The 20897-nt window shown below is 39.4% G+C and overlaps 1 protein-coding gene across 2 annotated transcripts in view; it reads left to right on the forward strand.

The window, feature by feature from the left end:
• Window positions 1-20637, forward strand: part of edc4 (enhancer of mRNA decapping 4) — a 29488-nt gene extending 8851 nt beyond the window's left edge. Inside the window, exons 8-30 of one of the 2 annotated variants that reach the window (XM_088298952.1) lie at window positions 371-483; window positions 584-667; window positions 757-852; window positions 1184-1283; window positions 1963-2143; window positions 2287-2353; window positions 2694-2782; window positions 3718-3899; window positions 4439-4509; window positions 4860-4977; window positions 5070-5365; window positions 6884-7108; window positions 8966-9067; window positions 9152-9292; window positions 9386-9422; window positions 11546-11693; window positions 12051-12197; window positions 12328-12443; window positions 12558-12723; window positions 14749-14935; window positions 15374-15593; window positions 16859-17022; window positions 18636-20637. In XM_088298952.1, coding sequence (XP_088155078.1) covers window positions 371-483; window positions 584-667; window positions 757-852; window positions 1184-1283; window positions 1963-2143; window positions 2287-2353; window positions 2694-2782; window positions 3718-3899; window positions 4439-4509; window positions 4860-4977; window positions 5070-5365; window positions 6884-7108; window positions 8966-9067; window positions 9152-9292; window positions 9386-9422; window positions 11546-11693; window positions 12051-12197; window positions 12328-12443; window positions 12558-12723; window positions 14749-14935; window positions 15374-15593; window positions 16859-17022; window positions 18636-18819 — 3234 coding nt within the window. In that variant the 3' untranslated portion in view covers window positions 18820-20637. The remainder of the gene's footprint in view (window positions 1-370; window positions 484-583; window positions 668-756; window positions 853-1183; window positions 1284-1962; window positions 2144-2286; window positions 2354-2693; window positions 2783-3717; window positions 3900-4438; window positions 4510-4859; window positions 4978-5069; window positions 5366-6883; window positions 7109-8965; window positions 9068-9151; window positions 9293-9385; window positions 9423-11545; window positions 11694-12050; window positions 12198-12327; window positions 12444-12557; window positions 12724-14748; window positions 14936-15373; window positions 15594-16858; window positions 17023-18635) is intronic. The other variant, XM_088298953.1, reaches the window with a different exon arrangement.
• Window positions 20638-20897: the final 260 nt, after the last annotated feature.

The following is a 20897-nucleotide window of genomic DNA, read 5'->3' on the forward strand; positions in this document are numbered from 1 at the left end:
TGACATAGATAAAAACAAATAGATTTTGCTGCTTCATTTATATTTCAAAAACACAATATTAATTCGAATGATGTGGTTAGACTAGTGGAGATGCATCAATTATTATTAAGACAATTTTTGATGTGACTTCGTCCCCATTAAATCAAGTTTGAAACACCTCCATGTCAGCTACCACCGGTGAGAATAGCGGTGACGAACTGCAAATGACTAAAAATGAGATTGAGATGATCCTGACCTTTGGAACTGTTATTGGCTTCTGATAACACAGAAGATTTATGTTCTCAGAAAAAGTGACTACTATTTGACGATGATGATGATTCTGAATTTAGCTTGTTAACATACAATAAAACATATTTTTTTGTCCCACCAGCGTGTCAGTGAAGGTGCCCTATCTCCAGATGGAACAGTCTTAGCCACAGCTAGTCATGATGGATACATCAAGTTCTGGCAGATCTATATTGAAGGGGGGCAGGACAAGCCACGGTATGCAAGAACAATGAACCACTTATTTTGAAAGTTGATGACGGTACTTTTATACTAGAGTAGCAGACTTTCCTCTTTTGTTTTTTGTTTTCTTTATTAGATGTCTCCATGAATTGCGTCCTCATGGCGGCCGTCCCCTTTCCTGCCTTCTCTTCTGTGACAACCACAAAAGGCAGGACCCCGAGTGAGTAGACACAGATCCAGTTTGCTGTGAGCTAATATGAATTTACTGTTGTTCCATTTAAGGAGTCACTTCCCTATTTCACTTAATAGGGTTTCATTCTGGAGATTTCTTATAACTGGAGCAGATCAGAACCAAGAATTAAAGATGTGGTGTACCGTTTCCTGGACTTGTTTGCAGACCATCAGGTTATTTTTTTTTATTTTTTAAGTTACATTCCAGTGTTATCTCAGTAATTTTGGATGTTTTAATTGTACAGCACTTTGAGTGGCATTTCTTTGTATAAAAAAGTGCAATATAATTTTTTTTCATAGGTAACTTCTGGATTGTGCCACTTTGATACTGTTATTTTAACACTCTCTGGATCCCTGCTCTTAGACAATCAAAAAAGAAAACCTCAACACACTAAAATCATTCATAAAATGTCTGCCGTTTTTTTATTTTTATTTTTCTTTAATTGTACGAACTTTCAATTTTGTTGAAGAACTCAAGCCTTTAATGATTAGTGCTGTTTTGTAGATTCACTCCAGATCCAGTAAACTTGACAGTTCTGCCAAGTCTTAAGGCAAGTTTGGACTTGTCTGCTGAGTATCTCATCCTTTCCGACGTACAGAGAAAGGTCGGTGCAATATTGTCCACACTTATGTTTGTATAATATTCAGTGTGATTTAAAGAAACCCGTTTCAAACATTTACGTCAAAAGGTTATTGTTCCAGGTGTTAGTACATAGATAAATACTCAGATCTAACGTACTTATTTAAGCTGTCTGTCGATTGATTTATTGCATTATTCAGGGGTAGGCAAACATTTTAATTGGTGGGCCACAATGGGTTCTAAAATTTGACAGAGGGGCCCGACCAGGAGCAGATGGATGGAGGGTTTTGGTAGTCTCACCTCATCGGAGAAAAAAAAATACATTTAATTTTAAATGAAAGTGAAAAAAAGAATTACAACAATACATATGTCTTTGCAAAACCGCAGTGTTTAGAAAATAAAACATTAATAAGGCTTATTCATTTAATATTTTTCATGTTTGGCGGGCCGGATTAATACGTCTAATGGACCGCATGTGGCCCCTGGGCCGTAGTTTGCCCACACCTTGCATTATATCTGTTTTTGCAGTGGTTTCTGGTTGGTAAATATGTACAATGCCAATTTGACGAGCAATAAACATTTGAGCTGACTGAGTATGCTGGCATGCATCAAAGGTCAAAAATTGAGGCACTTTGTCTGACTACTAACATTATTGCTTCCTTTTGTTGTTGTTTAAATATTAATTTGCTTTGGCTCCTTGCCAGGTTCTTTACGTGATGGAGCTGAGACAAGATTTGGTAAAAGGCAAGGCATCGTTCACTGCTGTGTCAGAGTTTCTACTGACCCATCCTGTGCTTAGCTTTGGAGTTCAAGATGTTGCCCAAAGCCGTTTGCGACACACTGAAGTTCTTCCTGCAGAGGAGGAGAGTGAGAGCACAGCAACAGGTGTGAAGGCTTTAATGGTTCTTTTCCTTGAAAGCAAACTGGTACTCCTTTGGATATGGATCAATTTCATAATCAGTCATTAATACCCCGAACAGAGTTAATGATTAATTAATATTTTTTCCTGTACATGTGATTTATTTCAGAGGGCTCTCAAGGGCCTACAGAGTCCAAATCTGGCATCCAGATTAAACTGTACTGTGTTCACACCAAGTGAGTTCCCGTACACAAATCACATTTTAATATTTTGTTCAACAAAGTATCACTTAAAAGTTTGCATACAGCTCAATCTATTACGTGAATGTTAGTAAAGTATTAGTCAGTGCCTTCCTCATTGGTTCTTATGCGGGCACTGGAAATATACTGCCCATCTTATTTTTGTCCTGTACTAGGGTGTGTCTCGGGTAGTGGCTTGTTCTGACCATCCTTTACAACCCATTGAATCCTCACTGAAATTATTTTTAATGTATTATTTAATTTAAATGCTCTACTGTTATATATTAAAAAATGTTGCATAATAATTATTTACTTTAATATTTTTTGGTGATTTTAGGAGTCTGCAAGATGTTCAGATCTGGTTTCAGCCTAATGCGGGCTCCGATTCTACTGGCCTGCCTCATTCTGATCCTCCAGATGGTTTTGGTTGGTCAAGTTTTTTTTTTTGTTTTTACAGCAGGTCTCTCAAAGTGGTTTATGGCTTCCTTTAACTTTCACACTGCAATATAATTATTATATATATAATTATATTATCAAAAACCTTTTGCTTTTCTTCACCAGTATGCATAATTTAATAGTAGTAAATTGATTTACATAATCAATGCACGTGGTACAAACAACGAAATTGTAGCATAATGTATAATATAATAGTATATTGCAACAAAATTAAATGTGTTTTATTTTTAAATGTCAATGAGGGCTTGTGGCAAATATGTTCTGTTACTTTGAGAACTGGTACTACCCAGTTCTTCACTCCATTTGCGAGAGAGCGTGTTAGATCATTCTCCTATGTCAAAAACGAACAAACACACACTGTTTTTGTTGTTAATAAACATGAGTTCGCTGACTAATGCCTCCTTAATCCATTGTAGACGCAACAATATGTTAGCATACTATAAAGGAAATTGTGTTAGTGTTACAAAGTTAAAGCAAACACACACCATAACCTCTGTCTGCTAACTAAGGCTCTCTTTCAGACACAATTGAATATGTCAGAAATGAAATAAGGCATCAGCCCCAACTTCCTTCCTTTCTCGCTGATTGAAAATCCCCGTCGTACTGCCATAACATTGAGGTTTGTGTCTTCAGTAGTTTTGGCAAAAATGTGTTGTAACTTTAGGACTCTGTTGCTCACGCTCGGTAGCCATGGAACTTCTTACCCATAATGCTTATGTTTACATCACGGATGACCCGGATTAACATTACGGCGCATGTGCGCCCGAGACAGGCAAACCACCAGCGTGGAAAAGCGCGAGACAAGGCTGTTTCAGGAGAAAAGCGATGCGCCAAATAACTAAATCTAAATAAAGGTCTCGTCGACTACTTACATTAATTGTCGGACTGTTTCGTGTATCTAACAGGGTTTTCAGCGCATTTGACAGACCCGAGTTCTGACAAGGACTCAGGGAGCGGCTCCCAGACTGACCTCAGGAATATCTCATCACTTCCTGCACCAGCTGACTTCCTGTTGAGCACAACCAATGGCAATGGGCAAATGCCCAAATTGATGACTCCTGATGCCTTCATGACACTAAGCACTTCGGTATAAAGCTGGTGGGACTTTGGCCTGCTATACTTTTTAAAAAAAAAAGAATTTTTATAGGGGTGCTCTGATCAGGGATTTATGCTGCTGATTCCGATACTGATCATTTATGAGTGAGATCTGCCAATCACAGCAGATTATGAAAACTGTGATACCGGACACTGCACGATTTGGTCTGTAGTTGGTTGCAGACTATTAAGTACAAAGTGTCAGTGATCATTTTTTTCTGATTGGCAGTGAAACGCATCAAACGGCATATGCCAGTCATGCACTTTTCCTCGGAAATCAGCCAATCATTATCAGGGGCATCAAGATCGGTGACTGATCGATAAGAGCACCACTCACTGGTTTATCTTGCAAACTGAAATTTGCAGTTAAACATTGGTGTACGTTTTCTTCGGCATATTCATAAAAGCACAACATTTTTCAGATATTGGCCAGTGTTTACTGATTTTAAAATGGCTCAATTGTACCATTCACACAAATATTGACACATTGGATCAATTTGGACTAACAATATTATTGGTATGTTTTGTCAGGTGCCTGCATCTCCTGGCAGTAGTGCCAGCAGTCTGACAATTGTGACAGCCATCAGCGACTCGACCAATAGGTGAGTTTTTCTGCATTATGGGTATAAATTTTAACTCTGTAAGGAATTTACCTTCTATTCTAAAGCATGCAATCACGTAAAAACTTCAATTTGAGAGGCATTAAATGTGCTTGTGTTGCAAAATGATTAACCATTTGAAATGTAAGTATGTTGTTGGATTATAAACGCAACAAGACAAAGGTGGCCTATCGTTGTACAATGGTACCAGCATCACTAGTTAAGCTTTCGTCGTCATCTGTAAATGAAATTCTTTCCTCTCCATGTGTTTGTACTGTAAAAAGAACTATCTTTCAAATGTACTCAAATTAGTATCAATCTGAGGGAACATTGATATGTTCTTGTTTTGACAGAACATCTGAAGATATTAGTCAGAGTCCCAACCATGCAGATAACACTTTGTCACTTCCGGTTTCCAGTAGCAGTCCCAGACCTGCTTCCACTGTCCTGCCTGGACTAGAGGCCATCCAGGTATGACAGCACATCGTCTGCTAGCTACGTTTCAATATTAAGACTTGCTCCAATGTTACTAATATTTTTTCTCACTCACTCTCTCTCTCCAGACACTGGCATCCCCTAGCGCTCCAATTGTTCTTGATGGCCCTCAGGTTCTTGATTCTCCACTCATGCCACCCCTTGCCTCCCCAACTAGGGCTCGCTCCCCTGATGTTATCTCCTCAGCCTCCACAGTCATGTCCCAGGACATTCCTGAGATTGCATCCCAGACCTTGCAGCTTCAACGTGGTCTTGTGTCCACCTTAGACTCTTTGCCTCTGTCAGCTCTTCAAACTGACAGTATGGCCTCTGCTGCTTCTGCCCTTCACTTACTCACCTCACCACGCTCAGCCAACAGCAACAGGTACCACAATTAAGTACAATTTATGGACTTGCCGAAAGGAAATTAGTGTACAGAAGTCAGTATGTGCACTGTCATGGGAATTGCATTTCATAACATTGGGAAGGAATAATTGCAATTTATTCCTTTGGTTGACACTGCAATGCTGAGGTCAGCACCAACATGCACAGTGGAACCTTTGGTTATGAATGATACTGTCTCTGAACCGATCGACTTAAGCACAAATTTTCATCGAAAAATTACTTTTGTTTGCGTAATTTATTGAAAACATATTTTGAATGGAAATGCATGGACCTGGGTTTAGAGACCTCCGTCTCCAAGACATAATTCCGTTATTTGGAAAAATTAAAATGGCAGTGTTATAGGCGCCAATACAATGGTTTTTCATTGCCACTGAAGTGAAAAATAGAGCTGGACATGGCACAATGGGTAGGGCAGCACTTTTTCTCCTCTCTCATAAAGCCACCAAATTCACATTATTGCATAAATGTATTTCTTGTCCATTGTATTGTATTGTGTTTCTGTTTTGGAGCGTCATACTAATTCATCGTAATGTACAGAATATGACTTGAAAAAAAAATCTGAGAGCAGTCTCCTCTATTATTGACATTCACTGATTGCTTTAATGTCAATACACTGTTTTCTGCCTTTATATTTGGTTTGAATTTCGCTCCCCATTCTGACAAGTTATACTGAATCTGTGTGCGCCCCACTGCGCTGCTGGATTTTTAATTCACTGCAGTCATTTTAAGCATAAATATTCTGTCCAATTATTTTTTGGGGGGCTTTTTTGCACGTTTTTATTCCTTGTTAAATAGTGAGTATTCAGTTATTTCTATATTTCACTGTTGTTTTTACCGCATGCAAATTTAAAGAAAAAAAAAAAGTTTTAGCGCAGATTAATTAGATTTCTATTCAGTTCAGTGGGAAGTATTATCTTGGTTTCTGAGCATTTCGGGTTACAAATGGGGACACAGAGCAAATTAGGTTTGTAACCCTAGGTTCCACTGTGCTCAACAAGGGTCTCATTTACAATGTGCAATTGAATCACTGAGTACTAGGCAGGACCAACTCCAGTTAAGAATTTGAATTCAATTGCAGTAAATAAGTCGAAAGAGGCATCCCGTTGTGCTCACAAGTTTACATACCCCTAGTCACTAGGGCCTAGTGTAACAACAGGGTCAACTCCCTTGTGCAAGATTGTTGCCTCCATTAAAGCAGGGTCTCCTGCAAAAATGTCCCAGAAAGTGAGGTTCAGAGATTGAAAGAAGACTTCGGAAGTAAGTACGCTAATGCGTTAGGTCATGTCATGTTCCCGAGCATCTGCAAGGTAATACAATTGAATGGAATCATCATTCATAAAATACAGACAGATTTGATGGCTCAGACATTCAACTTTAAATAACTCTCCTGCAAAAATGACATTGTCCCACTCTAGTTCTCAGTGGCTAATTGCCTTTGTGGTCCTTTCATGTTACCTAGACATGCAGTTTATTTTTTTCATTTTTTTTTTTTCCATAGCCTATTGCCCCTTGAGCTAGGATGCGTCGATGGGCCTGTTGGAGGGTGTCTTGAGTTGGAGCCCAGACTCAGCCAAACACCATCTCTCCTGGAGACTGCTTTATCTCAGGATAACCCTGGGTTGGCAGGAGGGTCGACAGAGAACATCATTAGCCACACCTCTTGGCCAGCTGCTCCAGACATCACCAGGGAAACCAGGAATAGAGAAAATAGTCTTGGGGACTGGTAAGAACAACCTCTGAGATGCATTTATACATTTATTTTTAGAACAGGCCACTCAAGTTGTCTTTGAGGCTAACTACCATAATTTCTGGATCTGCACCTGATTTAAAAGCTATAGCAGCAAAATGTTACCATTAAAAACAAACAGGTACATATATAGACTGCTTTGGTTTATTAGCTGCAGGTTTCCATATTATACCATGATATTTTGCAAAAAAAACAAAAAACGACAATGACAATTTATATTAATCAATAGAACAATAAGTGTGCTAGTGTTTGCGTTCTACATCTCTTTCGTCTCCCTCCTTCCCTTTCTTATGTGTAACTGCTCACCTCTCCCCTCTCTACTCAGCCGAAGAGAGGGGAAAAAAATGACGCTGGCCTCTAATTCACTTTAAAGAGGTGGCTCGACATGGACATTTTTGGCAGTCATTAAAAGCTGTAGTTTTTAAACCATTGTAAACCGGTAATCGGCCCATGCCTACTTCACTGTACCCTGATCTTCATAAGGGTCGACGGCATGCTGAAGCGTATCCCAGTTGACTTTCGGGAAGAGGAGTCGTTACACCCTGATCGCCAGCCATTTGCAAGGATCAAATAAACAACCAATTCACACTCACATTTACACCCACAGACAATAGCTGGGTTTATAATTTAAGCGGATTAGAATGCAACTGAATGACCAAATGGACACCTCAATCGATATACATAGGCTGAATCAGAACAAAGGTCATGAAAACTGTTAAATGGGAATTGCGAGGATGTGGTGGGTCTGCGCATGTTTTTTCTTGACATAAATGCATAGTGACATCGTTTACGCACGTGAAAATGGCAGTGTCCTATTGGAGCTTGTCTGCTATTGAAGAACTTGTTTTATAGTATCTTTACCTTTTTTTTTTATCAAACTGTTGCTTTGATAAAATGTTAAATAATCACAACTGCTGTGCTTAATAGATGAATGTAAATGACCGATAGGAATAGGTCACGTTGCATGTAAACAGGTGAGCTAAGATCTTCAATTATAATGATATCAATCGGAATGTCAATAATTTTGAGTCATAAATTAACCTACCATACATGATTTTGGAATGTGGAACGAAATTGGACTACCCGGAGAAACCCCACACATTAACCCGTATTTGACCCCACAATCTCAGAACTGTCATGCCGATCTGCTAACCAATCACCACCATGCTATCCACAGAGATACAGTACTGTGATTGTGGGTAGCTTTGATTTCATGAAGACCCTTTTTTTCGCAGCACGAAATATAACTTCACAGGTCATATCAAGTCCACACAAATGAATCCAAAATGTATGTCCATGTAACCTTGGTGCATAAAGAAACAACCAGTTACATTTCATCATCCAATTACCTTTAAAAAAAACACACATTTGAATCCGTTTTGGTGATGGATGGGCTGGATTTTTTTTTTCTTTTTTTTTTTTTTTACCATGACTTTCAATATGGTACCTTTAGGAACCTGCCTACACCAAAAATCTTATTGGCATCCCTAGTCAATGATCATTTTGGTAATACTAAAACAAAACAAATTCAATAGCGGTTAAGGAGTTTTGCAAAGTACTGTAAATACATTTTATTTGGGATTTTTAAGTATTATTTGAATCCCACTCATTCCACCAATAAAATCCGATATGCTTTACTGTCATGTGACACACAAAGTTAACAGTATAGGATTGTGCGGGGTGAAGCTTGGTACTTAAAACCTGTTAGTGTTATGTTGCATTGTTTCAATAGCAAATCAGCAGCACGACTAAGGTGTCCGTTATTACAGTGTACCTTATTTGTAGTTGCAGTTTACCTCAATACTAGTGTGGATTTTCAACCCTGTGTCACAGCTCAAGGGATGATTCAAATGATAGACTCCTGAGTTCACCCTATGCATGTCGGTCCTATTGCCTCTCTCAGAATGACAACCAAGATCCTGGTGCTGAGCAGAGGTAACACACATGCGCTTGTTGATTCCGAGACACAGGGACATTTTTCTTTCATTTTCTACACACTGTCTCATTCTTTGGATTTAGTGACCCTGAGGATGAGGTTGCTGGTTCAGCATCATCTTCTGCGAATTGCTCCATACGTTCCTCTCAGATACCAGTTAAAGACTGGAAAACCTCACCCAAAGGCTCACCAAAGCTCAAGAGAAAGACGAAAAAAGATGAAAGGTGTGTTAATGTTTCGCATGATTGTGAGACTTGAGAAATTGTGACCAAATTGGCAAACTTCATGAACCCATGTTCTTTGTTTTCTCTCAATAGAGAATCACCTCAGTTGAGACAACTGGACTCTGGTCAGGTAAAGTACTCAGAGTAAAGTTGCACAAAAAAAAGTCATCAACCTGTCAGTAGCTGAGCTTACATGGAGCTTTGTATTCCGATTACAATGAAACGGAATACCCAAACCAAATGAAAATGTTATATTATATATCGGAATAAACCATTTCTATCTGATTCACAGGGGTGGTATATTCCTTTTGCCAATTGGGTCAGAAGTCATGAATTAGTTCATTTGGAATAGCATGGCTGCCCTCTGTCTGTGCATGCTCTCTTTTGATATAAATGTGTAGTGACGTCAGTTTTTATGCCCTTGAAAATGGAAGCTTCCAACCAGAACTGCTCTGTGACGGGAAAGCTTGTTTTTAACTACTTCTAACTTATTTTTACTGAGCCGTCGCTTAAATAAAGATGTAACAACTATTGCAATTTCTGAGCTTTAGAGACAACTGACCTCCATCCTGATAAATCATGTGGTGTTTATGTACGACGCTTTTACATTCCAGGTATCAGTATATGCAGTGCAAATACTGCATATTGTGTTTTACAAGAATACTCAACAATATTTACAATTTATTTATACCAATGGATGAAATGGTGGCAAATGACGAACCGCCAGTGGCAGCAAGTCAGACTTGCCTGCCTCTCAGAGTTGCTGCCACCAGCGGCTCGTCATCGTCGTAATTCTCGGATGTCCGACGCCCTCCGGCCGCTCCCGAGGCGGGGGCCCACGACTGTTGTGCCGGGTGACCACCAAGGCAGCAGGCTGCACCTGGAGGACATCTTGATTTTGATCAATACCACCATAAGTTTCCATGTGTGTGTGTCTTTGCCCTCCTTTTGGAGAACTGGAAACATCTCATTCATTTGAATGGTGCGGTCGTTCACACAAGTGAATCAACGCAAAGAGATGGGCACCGCTGTCTAAAACTTTTACCACCAGTGTCATGATTTCATCCATTGGTACACATCACTGGCGTCGGACTGAAACTTTGTAACTCCAAATACTCACCTTTCAGAAGGACCCCCAAAATGTGGTATTTGTTCAATTCTTAACATTGCATATTCAAAGAGAGCAAGCCATATTCGACACTTTAACTTTAGAGTGGTCAATAATTTGTAAATAAATCAATAAAATTACACCCACACATGTGGACTGACCAATAGCATAGATTTGTGAAAAAATATAAATGTGACTTATGAGGTTTTGGCTTGACACCAGTGATATGCGATTGTAGATATGGTTAAGTATATTTGTAAAACACAAAATGTGTACCAGTGTTTGGAAAGTTTATTTTCTACACAAAGTATTTCAAAATCCAGCTTGCAATTCTTTTATTAATATTGGATAATGGATGGATGTTACAAAAATTAATTGTTCATAGTTCTTGGTTGATGGAGATAATGGCCTTTTTCGCCTAAAACCGTTCCTTGGTCCCAGAATCTCATTCACAGAAACGTTCATGAAGCAAAAATGCAATATGTCAGTTTATGTTCGCCCAATATAGGAACGAGTTCATGAACTTTCAGCCATTGAACTTCTTCAGATACGACACTGTAGCATATTTTATGTACTGTATTTTTATTACTTTGCGGTGGTCACTTAAAAACAGGAAATGGGCATGTCAAGTGGGTTTTATGTAGGCCAATGTTACCTATATAGGACAATGAGATAGCAGTGATTTTTCAGTAATCCAGCCTGCTTTCTGGAACCAGGTTGGAAGAATTTCTGAGCACGGTTCCATATTTGTAACTGCACAGTCCCAAAAATGTGTACCGGAAAAGTGACCACATACAGCAAAACCAGGCTGTTTTGGGTATGCTTGGAATGGGAAAGGAGCTATAGATCTGCGTGTCACGCAACTGCAAAATGGTTGTCCTGATCAAATTTAGTGGAACATAGATTGGAATTGATCACGTCAACAGTAGACCTTAAGTCGGAAAAATTTCAACCGGAATGACAAAGCTTGCATGTAAAACCCGGCTGGTGTTTCTAAATGTGTAACAAGTTTTTGAGTTTATTGAAGTCAAGACAACACATTCTAAAACCTTGGCATCTTCTTAAAGATGATGTTTCTGACAATTTAATTTGTGTTCAAGTAATAATTTTGTCAATCTTATTAGTTTTGTTCATGCCCTACGCAGATGAATACAGATGTGCAGCAAGAGTTATTGATGTTTCTGCGAGGCCAACAGAGAGAGTTAACTGAACTACGTGGACAAATCGAAGCCATGCAGAGCTCCATAATGGCCCAAGTAGAACGTGTGCTGACCAACCATCAGGAAATTGAACGTATCCTTCAAATCTAGTGAGACTGGAGAATGTCAGAGTTAACTTTGTCTCATAATAGTTCTAAAGAGCAATCCCACTTCTCACCCAGTCACTGGATTGACACACAAAAGGTGTGTTTGCACTGTGGGGAAAATGACTTGCATGTCATGGAATTTGAACTTGGAATATGTCATGCTCGAAGGCATTAGTTTATCCCAGTGTGTCTAAATTTCTATTAGTTTCTCCCTAAATTATCATCTTGCTCTCTATATTGTACCGACAACTACCAACCATTCTGACATTATAGTCCCTTATCTAGTTTCAGTCATGGCTCATATATAATACTGTCTTGTGAACTTTAACTTTTAATGACCTCAGAGTGCAGACTTGAGCGGGTTGTGGCACAGACTCTGAATCAGCAGCATCATCAACTCAGCCAGCAGCTGAGTCACACCCTCTGTAATTCCCTAACAAACAGGATGGACAAAGTGCTTCGAGAGGAGATGAAAAAAACTGTTCCGCCAAGTAAAAAGAAACACAGACAATTGATGAGCACAAATGTTTTATTTAATATTTTTTTTTCAACTAGGTATGTAGAAATGTACCCTTGACAAATGATCGTCTATTTTCTTTTTTTTTTTTTAAACCTGTTTAGCCATTTCAAAGAGTCTAGAGCCAGTGACATCTCAGTTGAGCAACACCATTTCTTCTAAACTGACCTCTGTTGAGGTTACCCTGAAGGACAATGTCAGCAAGGTTGTCAAATCTAAGGTAGGTGCCTACCATTCCTTTTATTTGTCCCAGTCTACATGGTCTAAGATCTGTATTGCTCAATGATTTCTCCATTGAGGTCTTTGCTCACGTTAGCTGTTTCTTTGTTGCTAGAACACGACAGATGCAATTGGCCGAGCCGCAGCAGAGGCAATGCAGGGTCCTATCCAGGCTGCGTACAAAGATGCCTTCCAGAGCATTGTGCTGCCTGTTTTTGAGAGAGGCTGCCAGACCATGTTTCAGCAAATTAATGAAAGTTTCAAGCAAGGAACACAAGAATGTAAGTTTATTGTGATTGCCTGCAAATCTCCAGGTGCAATGAATAAGCCATGTGACAAATTAGTTAAACTGCATATTCTTAGATAATTTTAAATTTAGGAATAATGCCTTGGTAAGACCCTAGTGGTTCAAAATGCCTTGTCGTTTTCAGACAATTTTGTACTTTATGTTCACATTTCTACTGATAACGAGACTTTACACAGATTTATCCAGCTGGAATGAAGCAGCAGACATTTATGAATGTCTCCAAAATTGGCAATTGGTGTAAGGTCCTAATTTCTTTCATATTTGATGTTATTAAGCGGATCTGCAAAATAAGACAATGCAAACAGTCCCGTTTACTCCTGGTTGTTCTGTGGTGCCATTTTAAAAATCCAATGTTTTTTGTGGTTTTGATTGAATGTTTATCGTTTTTGGGAATATTTGAGGGGTTTACTATTGTTTCCAAATGCATATCAATGGGTGTCACTCATACACAAATTTGGACTATTCCTGGTCTGGGCCTGTTCCAATTCCATGTCAATACAAGAGTCAAATGTAGAGTAAATCAACAAGCAATTGCAATGCCTTGATTTTACTGAGGTCCCAATTCTACAATATAACGACACAAAATATGAAATAACCGTGGCAACTTATCAATTTATGAATAGAAAATTTATGTAAATGTGTGAGTGTATGAATAATGTCCACAAAAGTGGCATCTATATCTGATGCTTTATTATTACTTTTACTATTAATAAGCAGGGCCGGTACTCTGACAGGGCCACTGCAACTTGGCTCATTTTGGGTGGTCACCACTCAAGAAAATATCTATCCAAAATATTAATTTGGAAAAAGCTCTGGGACATGTTTTTACCAGTTCACAGCAGTCTTTAGATGGTGTCTAGTAGTTCTGATGATGTGCTTTTTTAAACTCCAACAACTTCTTTAAAACTTCTGCAACGTTGCTATTCTGTGTGCGGAGGGAGAAGTGGAGTTTGTTGGCTGTAAATGAGGAGGTTTAAAATTTAATAGATAACCCTTAACAAAATTGACGGTTTACAATGTACCCTGTAAACTTGACTATACCTTATAACGGACAACTTTAACGTCATTGCTGCTGTTTGAGCCAAGGACTGTTTTTTTTTTTTTTTGTTGGCATGGATTTTATTTTTTGTTTATTAGGTGGTTATTTCTTTTCCCATTCAATCAAGAAACATCTTTATTTGTCCCTTGAGGTGAAATTCAATTTTATACGTTATATCAGCTGTGGTTCAGGCTCACACAGAGTCCAGTAACAAATCATGTGAAGGTGCTGTGCATATGAGTGAGCACTGCCAGCATTTTCTGGGGTTGATGTGTTTCACTGGCATAGCGATCTTGGTAGCGCTCCAAACTGTTTGACGCCTGTAACACCTAATCACAATTTTTGGTTGCGGGAGCATGTGTAAGGCAAAGTCAATTCATGACACAACCATTGCAACAGTGTTGTGGTTGAAAAAAAACAAAAACATTTGTGTGTGCATTGTATTGTATTGTCCAAGGGCAACACCAATGACTGAGAACTTTGTTCTGTTCTTTAAATAAGTTTTAAAATGCATTCTTCTGATAGACTCAGCCAGATCTAAAAAGTACTTAGAAAATGTACTTAACCCACCTCAACCAGATTTTCAACCAGTGAAGGAATGAAACAAAAGCATAAAGGTAGCAAAAAGCTGCATTTAAGTTCCAACAGTTTTTTTTTTTTTTCAACCAAGTATTAATTAATGTAGTGTATCCGGTTGTCTCCCACATTTTGCCTGCGCTGTGCCTAAAGGCATCAATTTATGAGACTATTCTGTGGAGACAGACTGAATACGACTTCAACAACCAATCAGGAATAGTCTCAGTCAGCAAGGCATCGCATGCTATCCTATACTTGCAGTTATCTTTATTGTTATTACTTGTATAATGCTTAGGCCAATTAGACATGGTATGTAGGCAACTGCGCTTTTCTTATTTGCCTGTGTGTGTGGGTTAAATTGAAGTTGTTGATCTTTCTCTGTAGACATCCAGCAGCTCGAGGCCCATGCAAAAAGCAAAAAGCAGAGAGAGCAGGAAACACGAGACCCCATGATTGACCAACTGCAACATCTGATGGAAGCCTTCCAAGGCTCCACCGATCAACTGGCCAATAGCATCACAGCTAACATCCGGGCTGAGATCCAACATCAGATCCAGATGATGGTGGGAAAGTAAGTGTCCTAGTCATCCATCATCAGTCAGTGTGATCCTCTTTGTTTGGCAAGCTGAGATACTAGAACATGAAAAGTGCTGAATACCCCCGTCTTTATACATCTCATGTTTTGAAATTATAATTGTGTTGCCCATGCAAAGATAGCCATCCTGCTGATTATTTATGCAATTTCTGTTCCATAAATTTTTGTCACCATCATGTCATAAGCAAAATGAGAACCGCCTATTAGTTACATTGCTTTCGGTTGTCAATTTGTTGAAGACTTTCGATGTCTGTCTTGTCTTGGGCTTCTCTTTCAATGATCTCTGACCATTAATAAAACAAAAGAACTTAGAATCCAGCAAATTTAAACTCTATTAATAGTATTATTTTCCAAGTAAACCAAATCAAAAGATGTGATAGGATCCTACCCCTCAATTCTTGTTTTGTTGTTCAGTTTGCAGGAGTCAATTCTTAGTCATGTACAGCGTATTGTCAAAGGGGAGGTGAGCCTGGCAATGAAGGAGCAGCAGGCGGTGGTCACTTCGAGCATTATGCAGGCAATGAGGTCTGCAGCAGGGACCCCCGTCCCAACAGCACATCTCGACTACCAAACACAACAAGCTAACATCCTGCAGCTTCTTCAGCAGGGACAACTCAACCAGGCTTTCCAGCAGGTAACACATACCAAAGGGTATCATTGCGCAGTGCAGTGCATTTTATTAATGAAGTTCTAAAGAAGTTACTCCTTGTCATATGTGTGATTGTGTTACCTGTAGTCAAATGTGTTGTGTTTAACACATTTATGTTTGAGTTATGCTGCGCTCTGTTTTTTTTTTTATTTCAACAAACCATGACTTCAGGTTGTGTTTGTGAAATACTGAGATGCAGGTCAGTTCCTTGCACTACTTGAATTGCTCCCCCAAGCAGTGCTTGTGAAAATTAAGATTTCCGTTATTTAGATTGGCAGTGCTTCAGATTTAAAGATACAAGGTTATGATATAAATTTACGTTTTATCAATAAGGAGATCTGTGTAACTTGTGTTAATCTGCTGTAAATTGTTTGAGGAAGATCAGTCAGGCCCTTGTGTTTAATGAGGAAACGATGCGTTGAATGATCCTTTGACTTAATTCGCACAAACCGAAGCCTTGTTTGTCAGCGGTCGTGTGATTTTTCTCGGAAGCGGCACACTTTGAATCAAGGCTTCATCTACTACGCCCACTTGTGTTTGAGATGCCCCATCGGGTACCTCGCTTCATGTGGCACATCACTCCTCAAGAAGCAATGCCCAATGTGAACTATTCCTAGCACAAATAAGCTCTCAGAATTGTTAACTTGCATCAGGCTGGAAATGGTCACACCCTCTAAAACTCTTTGTGTTCTTCAGTTCATGGTAAGACGGTTTGACTATAAATAGAGAAAGTTCAGCACTGCACTTCTGCACTTCTTGTTGTGGCCATCCTGTCAGGATGACTCAAATAGCACAGTGTGGAATCCTCAATGTAGTGATTAAAAAAATGTTGGCTAACGCTAAGAGGAAACGCTGGTTGGTCCAAAGCACCACGGGCAAATTATTTTATGGTCCGATCAAGCCAAATTTGCATGACCTCAAGTTGGCGAATCACACCAGATATTGGAAGTACAAGACAAATGGTCCAAAATTCCTCCAGACCAATGTACCATTTGCAACCGTAGGAAACGGTTGCTTATTTACTACCAATTTTTGTCCACTGTTATGTTTACATGATGGCCAGTATAGATGTGGAAACAATTGTTTGTGTGGTGTAAGTTACAAAAACAGTTGGTCTTTTTTTTTTTTTTTTTCAGACGATCAGATTACATTGTAAGAACAATTTACACAGAAATACTTGACAAGGATTGAGGGCAAGATTCATGAAATGTTTTCATTGTCATAAAATAACCTATTTCCTCCCTGACCAGGCTCTGTCAGCAACAGATCTGAACTTGGTCCTGTACGTGTGTGAGACCATCGACTCTCAGCAAGTGTTTGGACAACAGCCGTGCCCTCTCAGCCAGCCTGTGCTGCTGTCACTCATACAACAGCTCTCGTCCAACCTCAACACTCGCTCTGAGCTCAAAATCAGGTCGGGCACAGAGACAGTACATTTACCATTCATTCACAATATTCATTCTGAAATCACGATATGAAGCGAGTAAGTTGGACTCTCAATAAATTCAAAGTGGGGCGGGGGGGATACAATAGAGCAGACTTGGCTTGGGGCAATTACTAAGAAAAATGTATTTGTCAATAAGTCGTGTTCATCTGCTGGAAGACATTTTTCCATTTGCACCTTCAGTATTTTGAATTGGTAGTGCTCTTGAAACCTGCCTCTTCTTGTCTCCATTTCCTTTGACAAAATCCCATCATCTTCATCTTGCCAATTAGTCACAGGTTCACGGGGTGGGAAATTTGTACTTTTATGTTAGTCAGTTTTCAAATGTAGTTTAATTGTATTTGATTTCATAAATTTAATAGAAAATCACCTCTATAATATTTACATAACATGTTAATGTCACTGTAATGAGAAACCAAATGCATCCTACCCCAGAAAAGTTTGAGATTAACGCTGTGGCGTGACACAGCAGAAGCTCAAACACCTCAACATATCTGCCTTCGACCGAGTTGTTAAACTGCTGAATCTTGCAGGTTTTTGTAGTCCACTGCGTGCCATACAGAGATATGGTGATAATTGAGTGAATCAATTTTTTTTGTCCGCGTGTTACACTTATGTATCTCTTTTCTTTGCTCATCTTTTACAGGCTGTCTGAAATTAGTTCCCCCTCCTTTAGATAGTTAATATTGCTTCAGAGAGCGTCTACCTAAGCATCTTTACATCCCGGTCGCCTCTAAATGTGGGCATCCTTCCTTCCCTTCTGCTGTTCGCACAGTCAAACGATTCCCTTAGCAAAGTAATGTCTCTTTACAGCCTGATGTGGAGTTGAGACACCTCTCTGGTTTGCAGCTGGGCTATGGCCCCGTAGAGAAGGAGGGCGTGGTTCATTATGAACATTTATTAGCTCAGTCGAGTATCTCCACAACCTTGTGTCCAGTTGAACAACTAGATCATTGCAGTAATATTTAGTGGACATCCATATCCTGTGGTCTTTTAGAATTTAGAACATTTGCTATAAAGTGTCTTTCTTTAAAACTTCCAATTCCATGAAATATCCATAAAGAAGGATCGTCAATGAAATGGGGGTTTTGATGCAGTTGTTGTTGTGCCCCGCTGTGCGAGCTTGAATGGCGGCCAGCTGGCATTATAGCTCGGGAAGGGTTAGGGTGTGCCCACAGAGATAAATGGTCACTTGAACTGTTAAGACAGTAAAGCTGGTCGACACTCACGCCACCAGATGTCCGACTGTAACAATTAATTGCAAAGAGCGATGCAAGGTGGCAGGAGGAAAGGACGCAGCTGGTAGATGACAGCGCCATCCCACTGCGGGGTTTGGGTGCGAAAACACAAAATGATCATTGCTAGTGAGCTGGTAGCCAGGAAAGCCATCAACGGCTGCGCTTGACATTGACACTTAAGTGACTGAAGGTGTTACAGACGACCAATAAAAATACCTTGTGTGCCAACTCTCGCTCTTGTTTTGTCTTTAAAGGTTATTTTGTGCCAGAATGCATGTTTTTTTTTTTTAATTTAAAACAGTACTGTCATTTGAATCCAAATCTTCCTCTGTGTCCCATGTTTAGCTACTTGGAGGACGCATTGATGAATCTGGACCACGGTGATCCTCGAACGAGAGACCACATGGCCTCCGTGCTGACCCAGGTCAGACCGAAGCTCTTCGCATTCATGCAGCAGGACCCCCACAGCCCTCTTACCAAGAGAGCGCGACGCCTCATGATGATGCTCCAAGGACTTGTCAACCACTAGTTTATTTCAAGTCTCATTCCGAAGAAAGGGATTTTGAACAAATGGTGTTGAGTCCGTTTTTGTACGTCTGCGAATTTAGAGAAGAACTTGATCCTTTCTTCTATTCAAGGACAACATCACTCCACTAACTTTTTTTGTTCTTGGTGAAAAGACAGTTGATAGCATTACTGTTGCACCTGGGAGATAAACGCTGAAAACGGTGGAACGTAGGCACTATAGCAGCAGAAGAACACAAAGGTACTTGTGGACAATAATTTGCTTTTAAGTCAAGGAGGGTTTCTTTTCACACTTCACGTTTCTCCTCCACTCTCATCGAAGTTATGTGTCAAATGTAGAAACAAATTGTCATACTTTCCATCTGATGCAATTCAATAGGCTCACATGACAGATTGTTGTGAACTTTCTAAAAAGATATGTTTTAAGTTTTCCTGATCTTCTCCCAGGTTGCAATTGAGAGTGTTTTGCAATTCTTTTGTGCAAGCATGCATAAGACTTAAAGAATGTTTATCTCGGTGGCCGATGTCGCCAACCCATTGAGTTCTTGTCACTTATAGGTTCCTCAAGCCAAACAGTCTCTGGAATAATTCAGGACTTGACATCGTTTGTGTATTTTATTTTTTTTGATATTTTTGATTAAGTTCATGTCAAATAATTGTATGTAACATCGAAAGACAACAGGAGTTGGGAGTTGGACTTTTTTGTCCCGAATAAGCTCAATCGAGCCCTTCTGCTTCCTGTAAAATTTTAGTTAAACTCTTTTGGAAGTGATAATTAAAAAACATTACTAGCCTTTCCCCACAAACCATTCCACTAAGGTTCCCTGCAGGAAGCAAGGAATACAAACACACATTTAAGCAGCAACTACCATACAGGATGCTTAAATAATCTTTTTCACAATCTGATGTGTGTGTGAAGCTTTAATGCTAGCTGCCGTCCAGGGGAACTAATGTGGTCTGAATTTTCAGTCCCATATTTTCTCCTACGTTTTGTTCCCTTTATTTTGGGGGAAAATATATATAAAAAATATACTTTGCTCAACCATGTACACTAATCTAAAATTATGAAACCAGTGAAAAAGTATTACAAACTTTTGACATTTGTTACTGACATTTTATCAGAATATTTCTGTTTGAAAACTGGATGTGCAGTTACTTTTTGCGGACTGTAGGGGGCAGCACCCGATTGAAGCGCATTCCCTATTTGCTGCCCGTTTAGTCTGCTTTTGGCACTACCAGCTTTGCTAGCTCATGTTCCTCGTTGACTATTTTTGTGCACAGCTTATTTACAAAGTCCGGTTTGCTGGGTGCCCACTGTTTTGATGACAGTAAATGTCCTGTTATTTTGACATTACTGTTTAGAATTTGAATTGGGAGTTGCCTAAAAAGTGCCTTACTGCATTTTATCTCGTTTTACATGGATGTTTATTCCTGTTTTGGCCTTCAGTAAGCTCGAGTAATGAAGCATTACCCCCTTAAGACTTGTCTCTATTGACATTTACGAGCATTTTTGTCATTAACGGGCACTTTGTGGTGGCATCTACAGTCAGGCTCAAACAGCACACTAGAGACAAACCTGTATATTCAACATTTAAAATCAATCTTGCCACTTATTTGGAAGAAAGGAGTACTATTTTGACTACTATCATCTTGATCTCTTTAGTTTCACATCTCGAGAGAGACTGTTTGACTTCTCGTTCACCCTGAGTGGGAACACAAGGGAAGCTTGTGTGTTGTGTTCTTTCAACTGTTCGGTTTGCTGTTTGGATCTTTTATAGTTTATTTTACTTTAAATGTTTGGAATAAAAAAATGTTGAATTGATCTATTGTGTGTTGAGCTGCTTCAACTTCTCTTGAAAGTGTTGGCTGCCTCGTTCTTTGAAGTCGGGAATACTAAGTGGATCTTTTCACGTACAAACCTCAGAGAGCAGTTCACAAAGGTGGATTTCAATGCTTTATATAAAGTCACGTGGCTGCGTGCAGCACGGGATTCTAATCACACACTTACAACAGTTGGTTAAAAAATAACCCAATTTGCCCAATTTATTCTTTTTATACTAAACGACCCATTGAAAACTAGGA

The sequence above is a fragment of the Idiotropiscis lumnitzeri genome, chromosome 6 (assembly GCF_059441095.1).
Source record: "Idiotropiscis lumnitzeri isolate Australia: NSW breed Sydney's pygmy pipehorse chromosome 6, RoL_Ilum_1.0, whole genome shotgun sequence".
Lineage (NCBI taxonomy): Eukaryota > Metazoa > Chordata > Actinopteri > Syngnathiformes > Syngnathidae > Idiotropiscis > Idiotropiscis lumnitzeri.